Source organism: Cebidichthys violaceus, unplaced genomic scaffold (assembly GCF_023349555.1).
Source record: "Cebidichthys violaceus isolate CVI_PGR_0920_01 unplaced genomic scaffold, fCebVio1.0.p SCAF_5, whole genome shotgun sequence".
NCBI lineage: Eukaryota > Metazoa > Chordata > Actinopteri > Perciformes > Stichaeidae > Cebidichthys > Cebidichthys violaceus.
In genome coordinates, this window is record NW_027176705.1 from 15,755,243 (window position 1) to 15,770,489 (window position 15,247).

A 15,247-nucleotide genomic window follows, 5' to 3' on the forward strand; every position below is an offset into this window, starting at 1 on the left:
TACAGAGATAGAAATAGCGATGTCATATTAAATTGTCTTTCTTAAAATCAATGCCACAGACACAGATATTGATTGTTCTTCATATGTGCATGTTGTGTAGCTGAGCGCACTGCTAACAGCTCTTGCGGACTCTTATAAACACGTGCGCACAACTCTAAAGTTGGACACAAAATTGTCACCCTCCAGTAGTGTCGTCTTCTCTCCGAAACCACAAAGGCCATGTCCACGTGTCTCTAAGTTTTACCTTGAATTGAATCGAGAGAAAAAAAGAGAGAGAGAGAGAGAGAGAGATGCATCATTTGTGCCCAAACGCGACGCGCAGCGTTCACAGCTCTCCAAGGCACGGACGATGTGGTTCGCCGGTGTGGTCATCGCTTCAGTTTACGGTGTGATCAGCGTGCTGGGGCTAATCGGCAACATCACGCTCATCAAGACGTTCTGCTCTGCCAAGTCCATCCGCAATGTGCCGAATCTCTTCATGTCCAGTCTCGCGCTCGGGGATGTTTTACTGCTGGTGACCTGCGCTCCGGTGGATGCCAGCCGCTACCTGACAGATGAGTGGCTGTTCGGGAGAGTGGGCTGTAAAGTCATCCCCTTCATTCAGATCACCTCGGTCGGGGTGTCTGTGTTCACTCTCACTGCCCTCGCTGCTGACAGGTAGACTACGGTTTCTGTTATAATCGTGTTATTGACCTATAATCACTTTAAAATAGCCTATATAGCAGCGTCATTAGCCAAACGTGGCACAGGTAATCCGCACAATCTAAATGTTTTATGACCACAATGGAAAGCAAATATTTAACTGTGTATTGATCAGGGGACTATTACGACAGAGCTGTGCTCTTCTGTTCAAAGCTGCTGACACGTGTGCGCATGATGGAGGCAATAGGTTCATTGCTGTCAATTTCTAATTTCAAAAGTTTGTTGTTATAAAGAAGACTTTTGCCTGTTTAGGGGATATCAACATATTTTAAATCCTTTGCTGTGAGTGGAAAACTTTATTGGTGTAGTTATAATGTTTTAAAAATGTGTTCCAGGATGCTTTAATATCAATACGACGGTGAGCAAGTGTTTCACTTCTTCATTTCATTATTTCCCATCTTTGGCCACTTGCGTTTTTTTTCTTCTCTCGACCAATGTTGCAGGAACCCCTTATTGCCTCACATATGTCAGACCTTTGTGCTGTTATAAAAGAAGATGAAAAGATGAAAAGAAACGAGATGAGATGTGCCCTGGCTATCTAATAACGTTTACTTCAGATCAATGGAGTCTCGAAATGAATTGGAATCCTGCCAGAATGCACGTCTTTGTTGATCTGCAACATTCAAAAAATGATATCAGCCTTCCTGCGTGCCGATAACAGCTGTAGGCAACCTGTGGCCAATAAGGTTAAAAAGTAAAATAGCTTTATTTTTAACAGTTTACAGACAGTTTATGTCTGTAAACTTGTCACAGACATAAACATGCATATATCTGTATTTTGACAAATGAATATAGGTCATTCACAGTTACAGATAGGAAGAAAACTCATTGAAACAATCCCAAGAAATCTTGCTTTTTTTGCCACAGTATCTGTCAGCTAAAAGTAGCCATTTTGAGCGTCACATTATGAAATAATAGAGGTATAGGCGCAGAGGAAATGAGCTACAGCTCTCCAAGGTTTCACTTCATTGAATTCACTTGAATTGTATGCTGCCACAACAGAAGGGACGTGCGGTCAGGGGAGGCAGAGCCTCACCAGTTATCATGAAAAGTAAAAAACAAATAATGCTAAAATAAAATAAATATTAATATTCCTCTATTGATCTGTGCTATAAATGTATTTTCTGTATGATTCCAATCATTTCAAGCATTTTTATAATAAAAATCGCTAAATTAGCGCATGTCCTGTTCAAACAGAGGAGACAGTGAGGTGAGGCAGAGACGAGCTGTTCCTCACCTCAGACTGTGAATCCCTCACAAACTGGGTTGAGCGGCTACCTTTCGCTTTCTCATTGTTTGTCACCACTGTAATATTTGTAGACACATGTCCATAGACTAGGTAATGTATTTCACGTCTGTGTAGAACATATTTAGTGTTGCTGATCTGACATTAAACCGCAGTGAAAAAGCACAGAGAGGCAAACAGTACCTCTGGCTCACTGAAGAGGGCGTGCGAGAGCCCACGGGTCGGGGTTATGCTTGTTCTGTCGTTTTCTTCTTCTTCTTATATTTTGCTTTGACCGCAAGAATGTAAGATTCTATATCAAAGCTTAAAAATATCTCAAAAAACAAGGAAATATGAACAAATCAACAGCAATTCAACGTCGGACAGGTAAAGTAACCTTTTATGTGTTTGTTGTTCTCTTTATACATCCGGGGTTGTTACGCAGATTATCGCGGAATCTCACGATTTTCGCGGGTGGCGCCCGCGAGCGCCCCGCTTCTGAAACGCTCCCGGTGCAATCAAATATGTACCATAATGTGTACATTGTAACCATGAATAATGTGTACATTGGAAACATGAACTGGCTTTTTTTGGCATACTTTCAATTGTGCTAATTTGCCCAAATGTTAACAAATAGTCTTTTTTTTAAAACGGTCTCAAGTTGTAATCCACAGAATGAGTGACTAACAATAAATCCTTTTCTGTTTATATCCCCCAAAGCACATTGGGAATTATAGTCCCAAAGCATAGAGCATGATTATCACAGAAGACCCAAAATAAGTGTCTTTAAAAACCCTGCTCAATAACAGTAATCCATTACCATTAAGTTGCCCATTTATCTGTTTGCTTATACAGTATTTATATACAAGAACACCCAGGGCTGAGAGGTAGGCTACAATGTTCAGCAAGAGAAATTGTAATTGCAGTTCTTTGAAACGTGTCTAAATCCAGACTGCTCAGGTCTCATCTTAATCAGTTTCATGTTTTTTTTGAAGGTAATGATTTCATTTGAGCACAGGTCTCACACATTATCCTTAAATCAAGTGGCTTTTTCAAAATTGTGTTTTTACTCAGAGAAAGAAGATCTAGTTCAATAAACTGCAGAGGTAAAATGAGCAAAGAAATAGTATATTACTGCCTTCTGTTCCTTTCACCAGGGTTCGTCCACATATTCATAACAGCCCCAAGGCGATGTCGTCTTCTAGATAAGGCTCGTTTTTCATTGCTCCTCATTTTCTATATTGCTTCCTTAAGTTCAAAAGGTTTAATGCATTTAATAGATCCGTTTCCAGACATTATATTCAGGACAACTTTTGGGTTTGACCGATACCGATTGCTTAAAAGAATCGACTGGTTCTGCAGCCTGAAACGTTTTGTGTCACTGCTCTCATCAGCGTTATGCTAACACGTGTGTCTATCGATCCAACTTATATCTCCACATCCGTCAGGTACAAGGCCATCGTGAAGCCCCTGGACATCCGAAAATCAAGCACCACCAGCAGCATTGTCCTGCGGGCGGCACTCATCTGGCTCCTCTCCCTGGTCCTGGCCGTCCCCGAGGCCGTCTTCTCTGACCTCCACACCTTCAACGTCTCCTCCACTAATGAGAGCTTCGTCACCTGCGCCCCCTATCCCCATGCAGGAGAACTGCACCCCAAGATCCACTCCATGGCCTCCTTCCTCATTTTCTACGTCGTTCCCCTGCTGGTCATATCCGTGTACTACACATTCATCGCCCGGAGCCTGATGAGGAGCGCCTCAAACCTGCCCGTGGAGGGGAACTTGCATGCAAGACGACAGGCCAGTTTTCAAACTACCAACCCTAGTGCCAAAGCTCGATAAGCTTTGATATACTGAGGTCATGAGTAAAAAAGTTCAAATACAATTTGAATCAACTGAAATCTAACCATTATCATATGTGTTGATTGGTTTATAAAACTTGGCTAAACTTCCCGATATATATCCCCCCCAAATCCCCAGAAATAATACCAGTGGCATAACCTCAGTGACCGTAATGGAAGCTAGAGCCCACAGACGCAGCCCAAGTGTGAGGAGAAGGGTTAAAACTGGGGCCCTGCAGGAAATATGTAATCTCTAATACATCTGAGTGCCGCATATACAGTTTTTCATGTAATCTCTAATACATCTGAGTGCAGCGCGCAGTTTTAGCAGAAATCCAAGCACAAGCAGCGGCTACTTGAGTTTGAGGGAGAGCACTACAAAAACACACAAAGATAATACAAAAGTATGAATATAATGCATAAATAAGTGACGGTAAGTAACTATGTACATTAACTGAAATACTGTACTTAAGCAAAGTGTTGAGGTACTTATACTATATAGTTGAGTATTAAAATATATATTTTTTTATATTTTTCAGAATAGGCAATACATTTATAAAAACAGATTAAGCAACCCAACAAAAGTATTTACTATTAACTTAACCTCCACCAGTTTACACAGTAATAATAATAACAACTGATGAAGAAAACGTGTACTTCTTGTACCAATAAAATAATTAAACTTGTTCAGGAGTTATGTATATATTTTATTACAGTCCATAAATCTGAGAAGCCTTCAGTACAGAGAGCACACGTGGGTTCAGTCTCCACCAAAAACATTGAAGAAAAACCTTAACATGTCTATTTTTATCCTATACCCTTATATTAATATATCATGATGTCATCTGAGTAGACCCCGTGTGTCTGTACACTCACCTGATGGAACCAGTCTGTACCTACAGTTGTGGTCAAAAGTTTACATACACTTGTAAAGAACATAATGTCATGGCTCTCTTGAGTTTCCAGTTATTTCTACAACTCTGATTTTTCTCTGATAGAGTGATTGGAACAGATACTTCTTTGTCACAAAAAACATTCATGAAGTTTGGTTCTTTCATGACTTTATTATGGGTTAACAGAAAAAGTGATCAAATCTGCTGGGTCAAAAATATACATACAGCAGTGCTAATATTTGGTTACATGTCCTTTGGCCATTTTCACTTCAATTAGGCGCTTTTGGTAGCCATCCACAAGCTTCTGGCAAGCTTCTTGTTGAATCTTTGACCACTCCTCTTGACAGAATTGGTGCAGTTCAGTTAAATTTGATGGCTTTCTGACATGGACTTGTTTCTTCAGCATTGTCCACATGTTCTCAATGGGATTTAAGTCAGGACTTTGGGAAGGCCATTCTAAAACCCTAATTCTAGCCTGATTTAGCCATTCCATTACCACTTTTGATGTGTGTTTGGGGTCATTGTCCTGTTGGAACACCCAACTGCGCCCAAGACCCAACCTTCGGGCTGATGATTTTAGGTTATCTTGAAGAATTTGAAGGTAATCCTCCTTCTTCATTATCCCATTTACTCTCTGTAAAGCACCAGTTCCATTGGCAGCAAAACAGCCCCACAGCATAATACTACCACCACCGTGCTTGACGGTAGGCATGGTGTTCTTGGGGTTAAAGGCCTCACCTTTTCTCCTCCAAACATATTGCTGGGCATTGTGGCCAAACAGCTCGAGTTTTGTTTCATCTGACCACAGAACTTTCCTCCAGAAGGTCTTATCTTTGTCCATGTGATCAGCAGCAAACTTCAGTCGAGCCTTAAGGTGCCGCTTTTGGAGCAAGGGCTTCCTTCTTGCACGGCAGCCTCTCAGTCCATGGAGATGCAAAACACGCTTGACTGTGGACACTGACACCTGTGTTCCAGCAGCTTCTAATTCTTGGCAGATCTGCTTTTTGGTGGTTCTCGGTTGACTCTTCACCCTCCTGACCAATTTTCTCTCAGCAGCAGGTGATAGCTTGCATTTTCTTCCTGATCGTGGCAGTGACAAAACAGTGCCATGCACTTTATACTTGCAAACAATTGTTTGCACTGTTGCTCTTGGGACCTGCAGCTGCTTTGAAATGGCTCCAAGTGACTTTCCTGACTTGTTCAAGTCAATGATACGCTTTTTCAGATCCATGCTGAGCTCCTTTGACTTTCCCATTGTAGCGTTTGTGGGCGTTTGTATCCAAAGAGCCCTATTTAAATGGCCTCAGAGAAGTCACCAGTTGTAGTCACTCATAATCACTCACAAGAAGTTAAGAGGCCATGCTATGAAGCTCATTTCATTGACACAACTTTCTAAGTCACCAAAATTGCTAATTCATGTTGCTGTATGTATATTTTTGACCCAGCAGATTGTGTCACTTTTTCTGTTAACCCATAATAAAGTCATGAAAGAACCAAACTTCATGAATGTTTTTTGTGACAAAGAAGTATCTGTTCCAATCACTCTATCAGAGAAAAATCAGAGTTGTAGAAATAATTGGAAACTCAAGAGAGCCATGACATTATGTTCTTTACAAGTGTATGTAAACTTTTGACCACAACTGTATGTGATCCAAGGTTGTGCTATTCATATGTAATACTCACATAATCAATATCTCTACTACAATCCATTATTCTTTCTATCACACAGATAATCCAATATATAATAAACTGATACTAAAAGAGGCAGTTCTGCTCCACCACTGGCAAAAATACACTTAAATATTAAACCACTGATGTCTATCACATACCAGCATCGTTCTTTGGTTTTGAAATTATTTTTTTTTACACCCAACAGGTCGAATCAAGGAAGCGCTTAGCCAGGACAGTGCTGGTGTTTGTTGGCCTCTTTGCAGTGTGCTGGCTTCCCTGTCACGTCATCTACTTATACCGCTCCTATCACTACTCTCAGGTAGGCCGCACAAAAAAAACAAACACGTTCATTCCGTCTGTTTCTATACACTCGGTGTGTAACACGCACAGTTATCTGCGTCTGTTTGTTACACAAAAATATTTGTATTTGTGTCTTTATTCTGATCTCTATCTATTGAATCGTCATCTATACCATTTATTTCACTGCCATTGAGTTTCGCACAAGTTTAACTGCCAAAAGCAATTACAAAATATAATTTGTAATATACTATTTTAACTATGTACTAATATGAATGTATCACATTTTAGCTCCTAAAAAATCACAAAGCTACTGACAAAACATGCCATACTAGCTCATTTGAACAAAAATTACTGCACAAATTATGATTCTGGTTGTATTTGTCCAGAGCACATTCATATCCAAAGGATCCATTTGTATTTGGTTACATCCATCGTATCTATTTGTCTGTCTCTCCATCATTTAAATGTTTTTCCCAACCCTCCACCCTACCTCTCCGCGACCAGGTGGACACTTCCATGGCCCACTACGTGTGCAGCATCATCGCTCGGATCCTGGCCTTCACCAACTCCTGCCTCAACCCGTTTGCCCTTTACCTCCTGAGCGACACCTTCCAGAAGCAGTTCAACCAGCAGCTGTGCTGCTGCTACCACATGATCCTCAGACGCTCCTCGCAGAGCTCCACTCATTATAACACGCATGTGACATCTGTCCGCAGCACACATCACTCCATGGGGAGCCTGAGCATGATCAATGGCAGACGGGTCTATCAGGAGGATTGCGTGTGAGGGACGTGTCTTTGTGTGTCTCTGCTCCTCTGCTTTTGAGTCAGTGACCCCATTACTTTCTTTACTGTATGTTTTCACGAAACAGTTTGATCAGAAGAACCTTGCATAAAGATATATAGTTGAATTATTGTACCAAAAGGGGTACCCCAGTGTTTAAATATTGCACTTCCATAAAGTTTAGAGACATTATTATAACAATGGTCGTCAAAGCAGCAGAGCATATGGGTCAAACTTTAAAAACACTTGATCCTACATATTCCAGCCCTGTCTCCAGAAAGTACATTTAAATGTATATTACAAATTGGTTTTACCATTACACCATGCTGTCTGTATTATGTTGAAACGCAACTTTTTTTTCCCCAGTGCAGACGGTTTAATATCTTTGTACCACACGGCTGTCATAAGGACACTGTTGACTCACACTTACAGGAGAGAAAGATGGATGTTCCTGTTTAAAGTCAGTTACCGGTCATGTCACATGCTTCAAGCCACGGAGGAAGAGTTAAACCAACACCACTATTTTTCTCCTTAACTTACTGCTGTGAGATATAAAAACAATATAGAGCCATGCTAGTAGCTAGGAGACAGGTTTGACCTTTCCCATAATGCAACACAACATAATCTTTGAATTACTATATTTTTCAATCCTCCTGTTTTTCGCAGGCTGTTATAAACGTTAAGTCTCTCAGCCAAAGCAGAGATAAACCTGAAGACATCATCAGGTAACTTGGTAAAGCTCCTCCAGAGCCACAGAAGACATGATTGACTATTTTTCATAAGCTGAGTTGAACTCGAGTAATATTTGTGGAGCGTCCTTTCAGGACTCTCTATACGGAATTCAGAGCATATCTGTTGCCTCGCCGCGGCTCTTAGCAAGGCTGTCGGCTGAGCCGGCGGCTTGCAGCTAACGGTGCAAACATCTGTAACAGCGCTGACGGAGCTTACAGTGTTTACATGATGGGGAACTGGAGGGTTGGTGCTACACTTCTGTGGCGAAGCAATGTAGAGAGCAGTATTAGATTCTAGAAAAGGCAGAATAAGACGGGTCACCCATTTAGGACCAAAGTACCTTTAATGAAGCAGAATAACCTAAATCACAAGCAATCTTTTATGATTAATAATATGCTTTTGCTATGATGTTGCCGAGAGAAAAAAGTCAGTGTGCTCTTATATGTGGTATTATATTGGTGGATGTCCTGTTGGATCCTGTGATAACTGTGAAATTGTGAATGTACCTCCAGAGATGTATCTTAAATGTTAGCCGTCCTCTGGTTACAGAATGTATATTTAGTGGTGACTCAGGTGTACACAGGGTGAAAAATGAACAGTGAATGTAAATGCATTTGTTAGAAATCACATTATTACAAATGTGTCTCTGTATTCTTTGTAGTTGTGAGTATTAACGCAATTTGCATGCAGTTCTCAAGTCAATAAAAAAAAAAAAATTGCTATGAAATGAGTGTGTATTGTATCTATTTGTCATTATATTGCATATTGCCTGATAGTGGATCCTCGTGTGCGTCTTTGCACTTTGGTTATGTTTAGAGTGGTAGTCCTGTTGATCGTGTATACAACACAGTTCCTGCACCACTGTGTTCACTTGACATGATTATTCTGCACCGTCGCATGCTAGCTTTACAGTCGCCATGTCACACAGCAATGTCCTAATTTGGTCTTTCACGGAGGGAGAGGATCATGCTCAGGTGGCGATGAGTGGGTGTATAATTCAGTCTGGATAGCGTTTGTTTAATTGTGGTGTAAGCAGCGTGCCAAATTTATGTCCTGCATGGTCTCAACCATCTACTCAACGTGTCATCTTTATAGTCAGGCTCATTCTGTGGAAACTCTGGAACGTAAATAAGGATTAGTTATTGTATTTTTAATTCAAGGAATGAATCAAATCAAGACCAATAAAAGCACATTGGCACGTGTGTTTGAGATCCCGCTCAAAAAGTCCGACAGGAATCCTTCAGAGAAACGCAGAGTTCCCTTCACCATCTTTAAAAACTCCTGTAACTCTGCAAGTATAATCATGGATGTTTGTAATCAATCAAGTAAAGATCCAGACATGTAAAACTACTCTGCTCTGAATGATAATTTGTGTTCGATTAAAACGTCTCAAGACCTTCTCTTGCCAAACATACATCATACCTCACAGTGAAGATAAAACATCCAAGTGAAGGAGAGCAACTTCATAACATCTGGGATTAGTATCAGACGATATCTTCAGTTTCCTCAAATGCAATCCATTGTTCATTCAAGTCATTACATAAAAATGACAAAATAATCACAAAGCCATGTTCAAATGAAATGTCCTGTGTACGGTACCAACAAAACAAGCTAAATAATCCAAATCCCAACACAATATTTAATTAATAGCCTTGAATCAATTTCTTAATATGTTCAGTCATGTTTATTTTTCATTTGCCTCTCTCAAGAGTATCACAATAATAAAGAAAAAATTATAATAAGAACTTAAATAAAAAGCATTTATCCCAGGCGCAGTCTACATTTGAGTGCAGCTCTTAAAATTCTTTTGATCACTTACAAATAAAAATATAACAGCAACACGTTAAAGCAAGTCAAAAGTAAATCTTTATTGTTACTGTGATGTTTTTATCTTGTGGACATATCTTTCGCATTGATACTTTCCTGGGTGAGACCAAAGACAATGTTCTGCCCCGGCTCACAATAAAGTGTATTCTATTCTTTTCTTTTCTATATCTGTTGTCTACGTTCATGTGACTCTTTTCTCTCTCGCTCTCGCTCTTATTGAATGGTGTGAAGTTGGATCTCCATGAGACGCTTCAGTCACATCCTTTCATCTTAATACATTCGAGCGAATATAAAAACACCTCACCCCACTGTCACTTTGAAGGTCAGTGTTGTGTGAAGGTGTCGTGTCTTTTCACTTAGCTGTGTATTGATCCGTTCGGGTTTGCCCCTCGTGTTCAAACAGGAAGCAACCAAAGGCAACGCGTCTGTGCTGTTAGTGGACTGAAATGTCATCGTGTTTATTCCACAGTTGATGTCAATGTTGCCTCATGGGAAATCCATGCAGAATTTATAATTAGTGACATTAGAGTGTCTTTGGCAATAACAAAGAGAGTCGTGTCAGATCTTTACAATTGCCAGTGAATTTTGCCTGCTGACAAACACATTAATATCTAGAGAGCAACACATAACATGAACAAATTGAACATCCTTATTGACTCATTTTCATTTGAGAATGATAAATTCTATACATCTAAAGGATAAAAGGTTTCATTTATGCATACATTAAATGATCCAACAACCTTTACTTCAAGTTAATGTGATTTCAAAGATGATCAACCACACTCTCTAGTGATGTAACTTTGGAGTAAGAAATGATGAGAATAGGAGCTAGAACATTATTTTTTTTCATGTCTGTGGATTGGATCAAATCTGTGTCAAGATGGTGGACATTGCACGTTAAGGCCCGGCTGCACTGGTTTTTAACCGGTCTCGAATAAAACCTGAGATTTACAAGACTGTTGGCAACAAAGTTATTGTGAAGAATGAGTTGCTTAACTTCCTCGCCGTGAAAATTAAGACATTAAGCAAGGATGAGATCATCCTGTTTGCTGCGAACAAGTTTGACTGACGAGTGGATAGAGTTCTCGAAAAAATTCTTTTGTTTCAAGTTTGCCCTACAACACAGCGGAGCGTTTTCCATAAAGGGTCACAGAAAGACAACATTGCATGACATTACGGTCATTTAGCAGACGCTTTTATCCAAAGCGACTTACAATTCAGTATCTATCTAACCCTCAATTTTGGGGTTACGGTCAAGAACACGTTGACATGAGACTAGCAGAGCAGGAGCCGGGGATCGAACCGGCGAACCCCTGATTGAAAGGCGGCACGGTCACCCCAACATAAAGAGTTGCCATACAGTAATGAATGAGTGCGGGGAGAACATTCCCAGATTTGTTTCTCATTACCTGGATGAATTTTCCAACATGGACGTTTCGAGCCTACTTGGGAGAATGGAGCAGTTGTACACTGAGGTCTGCTCAATGAAGCACTACAGGCTGATGCAAGCAAAGACTTTCGTGCCATCACTGTTGAAATCAAACGCCGACCGTGTGCACTGGAGCGTCCCACTGACCTGACTCGGGGCGGTGGCACAGGTGTGTCAGCGGCGCTGGTCGGGGGGCACTGTGCGCGCGAAGGCTGGGACCACCGGCTCTGACGACGCCGACGGCTAACGCATGTTCCAGAGAACAGCTGCTGCTCAGTTGGCATTGCGTACTGTTGCCCCCGGACGGAAAAAGAGACCCGGCAACGTGATGCCTGTTGTTGGGACCGGAGTTGTGGGAAGCACTAAAATGGTCCAGACTAAGCTGGCGAGTGTCTTTGCTACCAGTTTCTCACCAGATCTAGACGCTGAAACTTTATCTGTGTATCTTAAAGTCGTGAGGTCAATTGTCCACAGAAGATTCAGCTCATTTAAAGTATCTGCTGAATGAATTGAGGATGATGAAATGTACTTTTACCGGAGCTCTGGCCAGAAGGGGCATTTGCCCGGTGCCACTATGAGCCGCGCAGATCGGGAGTTATCAGGTCAAACCCTGCACTTTGCTGTGGGGGGGATAAGAGTGCCTGCTGATGCTACAGGCACTTTCTTGCCTTTCTAAATAATGATCCGGGTTTTGTCATACAACTGTGGACCAGAGTGCACAAGATAAAGCTCGTGGCATGGTTGTTGACAACCTTTTGGAGAATTGTGATATACTATGAACACAAGAGACTCCTGTCCAAGAAGCAGCCCCACACAAACTGTTGTAAAAACCACAATGTAACACGTCAACACGTCCGGTTTGGTAAACAAACAAAATTGAACATATATAAATCGGTGAACTTCAGAGGTTATGGTTTGGGTGGATTTTGCTACCTTTTTGAACAGAGCCAGACAAGCCGTTTCCACTTTTAATGCTAAGCTAAAAATTCTGGCAGTAGCCTAATGCCGTGTTCACACCAAACGCAACGCAAATTATCCCGGGAAACTAAACGCTGTCTTGTCTGGGTTCATAACATAGTCCGGAGGAGCTCCGTGTATTTTATTGAGCTGTATTCACTGTGTCTAGCAAGCCACACGTTGGCTGGTTTACTTCAGCTGTATGAACCCCAAATAAACAGATTTTGCTGTGATTTAACTGCAATAAAGGGACAAAAAGGGATGCTGAAATAACTAATGATGCCGATTTGTAAAAAAGTCTGAAATCATGTTTTGTTAGTCCTCTCCGCAAGACGACAAGCAAATAGTTTATTGGAATTTCAAGTTCACATGCAGGTGTAATGAAATACTCCGTCACAGACTTCCTAGTGCTCCAGTGTCATGCTGAAGTCATTCATGGGCCCAAACCAAGGCAATCAACCAAACTATAGGCTATAACTTTGCACACACACATTACCGCTAATATCTTTAAAAATAAGGCCACTCAAAACTACACAGCCAACGTTGCACTATGACCTGCAACAGAATCCACACACACACACACACACACACACACACACACACACACGTCTATCATAATTCAGTCACAGCGAACATTGGCTAGAGATTGAAAATATTCTTTACCTTAAAAGAAAGGACCACACGACATGAACTTTGCTTTCTCTTTGACATATTTCCTCCGACTCAATGCACACAGAGTACTATGACGTCAAAGCAGAAAAAAAAAAATCCAATAAAACAGGAAACACCCAAACTATTTTTCTGGAACTAGTCATATTGGTGGGAAAATATTTAGCAATTTTGAAAAATGAATACTGCTAGACACAGTAAGCTTTTAAAAAGACTTTCTTTTCAGTGACAATTGGAAGTATTGTTTATTTTTCCAGAGGTCCGTCTCGGACCCCAGAGACTCCTGTATTTCATGTCCACGCAGCTATTTTTGGTCATATAGTGTCTCATCCTCATCATACATCGAAAATGTTGCCTTGGTAGCGGTAGCCAAAATTGTCAGGTATCACAAAACGACAGACAAGAACCCAATAGCACGACACAGAAAACAGTTCAGGTGTAGAAACCGGGTTTAATAACCAGCAGATGTCAAACCAGGTAGTAACCCGCGTGGCAAACAAATCCAGTGGGAGCAGTCAAAAGGGAAGGTCCAAAGTCCAAAAAGGCAGGTCAATACACGAATAATCAGGATCAGAATCAGAATGACAGGTTGCTGGATAGCAAGGGAAACACACTAAACAATCTGGCAGAGAACTGAGGGAAATGGACCGGTACATATACACTGAGGGGCTGATTGCTGATGAGGAGCAGGTGAGTATGGAGGTGGGGCAGGCCAGGTGAAATGAAATCAGCAATTAGTGCAGAGCCCGGGGGGGGGGGGGGGGGGGGGGGGGGGGGGGGGGGGGGAGTGGCAGATTCTGAAATGACATGAGAGTTAGTGTGGCAAAACAGGAGACAGACAAATGAAAGGCTAAAGCCTGGCTGAAGTTGTGACAAAAATAGACTTAAAAAGGACCTTCCACAAATAATATCCCTGCAAATACTACAGCCTTTTATTCTGAGACCAGGAAGAACATGATTTGGCCAATTTGTCCTCCTTTCTCAATTGCTTGTATAACATTCATATCTGTTCAGTTAATTATTAATATCTGTTCAGTTCATTTTAGGGATATAAAAAGGTACCTTCTTGTTGCTGTGCCACGACTAAATGTGTCCAAGCACAACATAGGACGTAACAATAGTTCCTATCACATATAAAACCAAACGAAAATCCATCTAAGTTTTACAAATATATAAACAAGCATATTAAATAATGACAAATAATATTTATGGCAGTTAACGCTACTGCAGATGTAAAAACAAAAGCAGTTCACTTACCGAAGCTGCTGTTCACTATTTAAAGACAAAGTCCATCCTCCTTTCTTTGTTAATAAAGAGTTTAATGCCACGGTTGTTCAGTACATCGGTACGTTTTAGTTCCAGTAAAAGGTCCTTCTCGATTCATGTGATGACAGTCGAGCCTCCCCAGCTGTATTTCTTGAATACATTTTAATGCGTTTGAGGGCTGAAAATGTCCGCTCCACAGAGGCAGTAGAGACTGGGATTGTCACCGCATAACATGTCACGCTATCCCACTGACCAATCACGTATGGCTAGGCCAGCTAGAATGCTCTGACATATCAAAGAATACGCCCAACATGTCAAACTAAAAATCGGAAACTATAACAATCAACAATATCGTCCCCATTTACTTAAACTGCACAGGGATTCACCTGTAATTCTGCAGGCCTCCAGGCAGATTTTCTTTACCTAGACACAGCATAGGGGCCAAATCTGATTGGATAAGAGGTCTGCTTAAAGCAAGCTGCACTGGAAGCAGGGCAACTGAGGAAGACAGTAGCTGTGCAATGAGAAAATTAGCTAATGGGAAAAAAATATGTAGTGTATTTATGAAAAATAATAAAATTATGAAATAGCTATAACTTTGTGATTCTGTCTAGGCCAGCAGAGAAGGCTTTGCTGGCCCTGACGGCCCACCACTGGTATTTGAGTGTTCTCCGTTTATCTCGTGCATTGGTACCACAATGCGCATGTGTGCATGCCCCCCCCCCCCCCCTTACGCTGATCTACAGGTGGCAGTAACGCGCCAAGATACGCAGCAATGCATCAGCAAAGGAAAGTAGAAGAAGACTGAACGTTAAACATGATGCAGGATTTTTTTTGCAAATGTTTCCTAAGGAATGAAATGTTTTCAACATAATTGTTAAACCTCAAGGACACACAATGTGGTGAGTTACACTCAATGAAAACATGTGTTTGTTTACTATCCAACTCCACA

General features: G+C 41.1%; 1 protein-coding gene across 1 annotated transcript; it reads left to right on the forward strand.

Moving 5' to 3' along the window:
• The first annotated feature begins 268 nt into the window (after nucleotides 1-268).
• Nucleotides 269-8,844, forward strand: grpr (gastrin-releasing peptide receptor). Its single transcript, XM_068730690.1, has 4 exons — nucleotides 269-657; nucleotides 3,376-3,727; nucleotides 6,538-6,651; nucleotides 7,137-8,844. Exons 1-4 carry the CDS (start codon nucleotides 350-352, stop codon nucleotides 7,416-7,418), a joined length of 1,056 nt encoding a protein of 351 aa, XP_068586791.1. The 5' UTR covers nucleotides 269-349; the 3' UTR covers nucleotides 7,419-8,844.
• The last annotated feature ends 6,403 nt before the right edge of the window (nucleotides 8,845-15,247 follow it).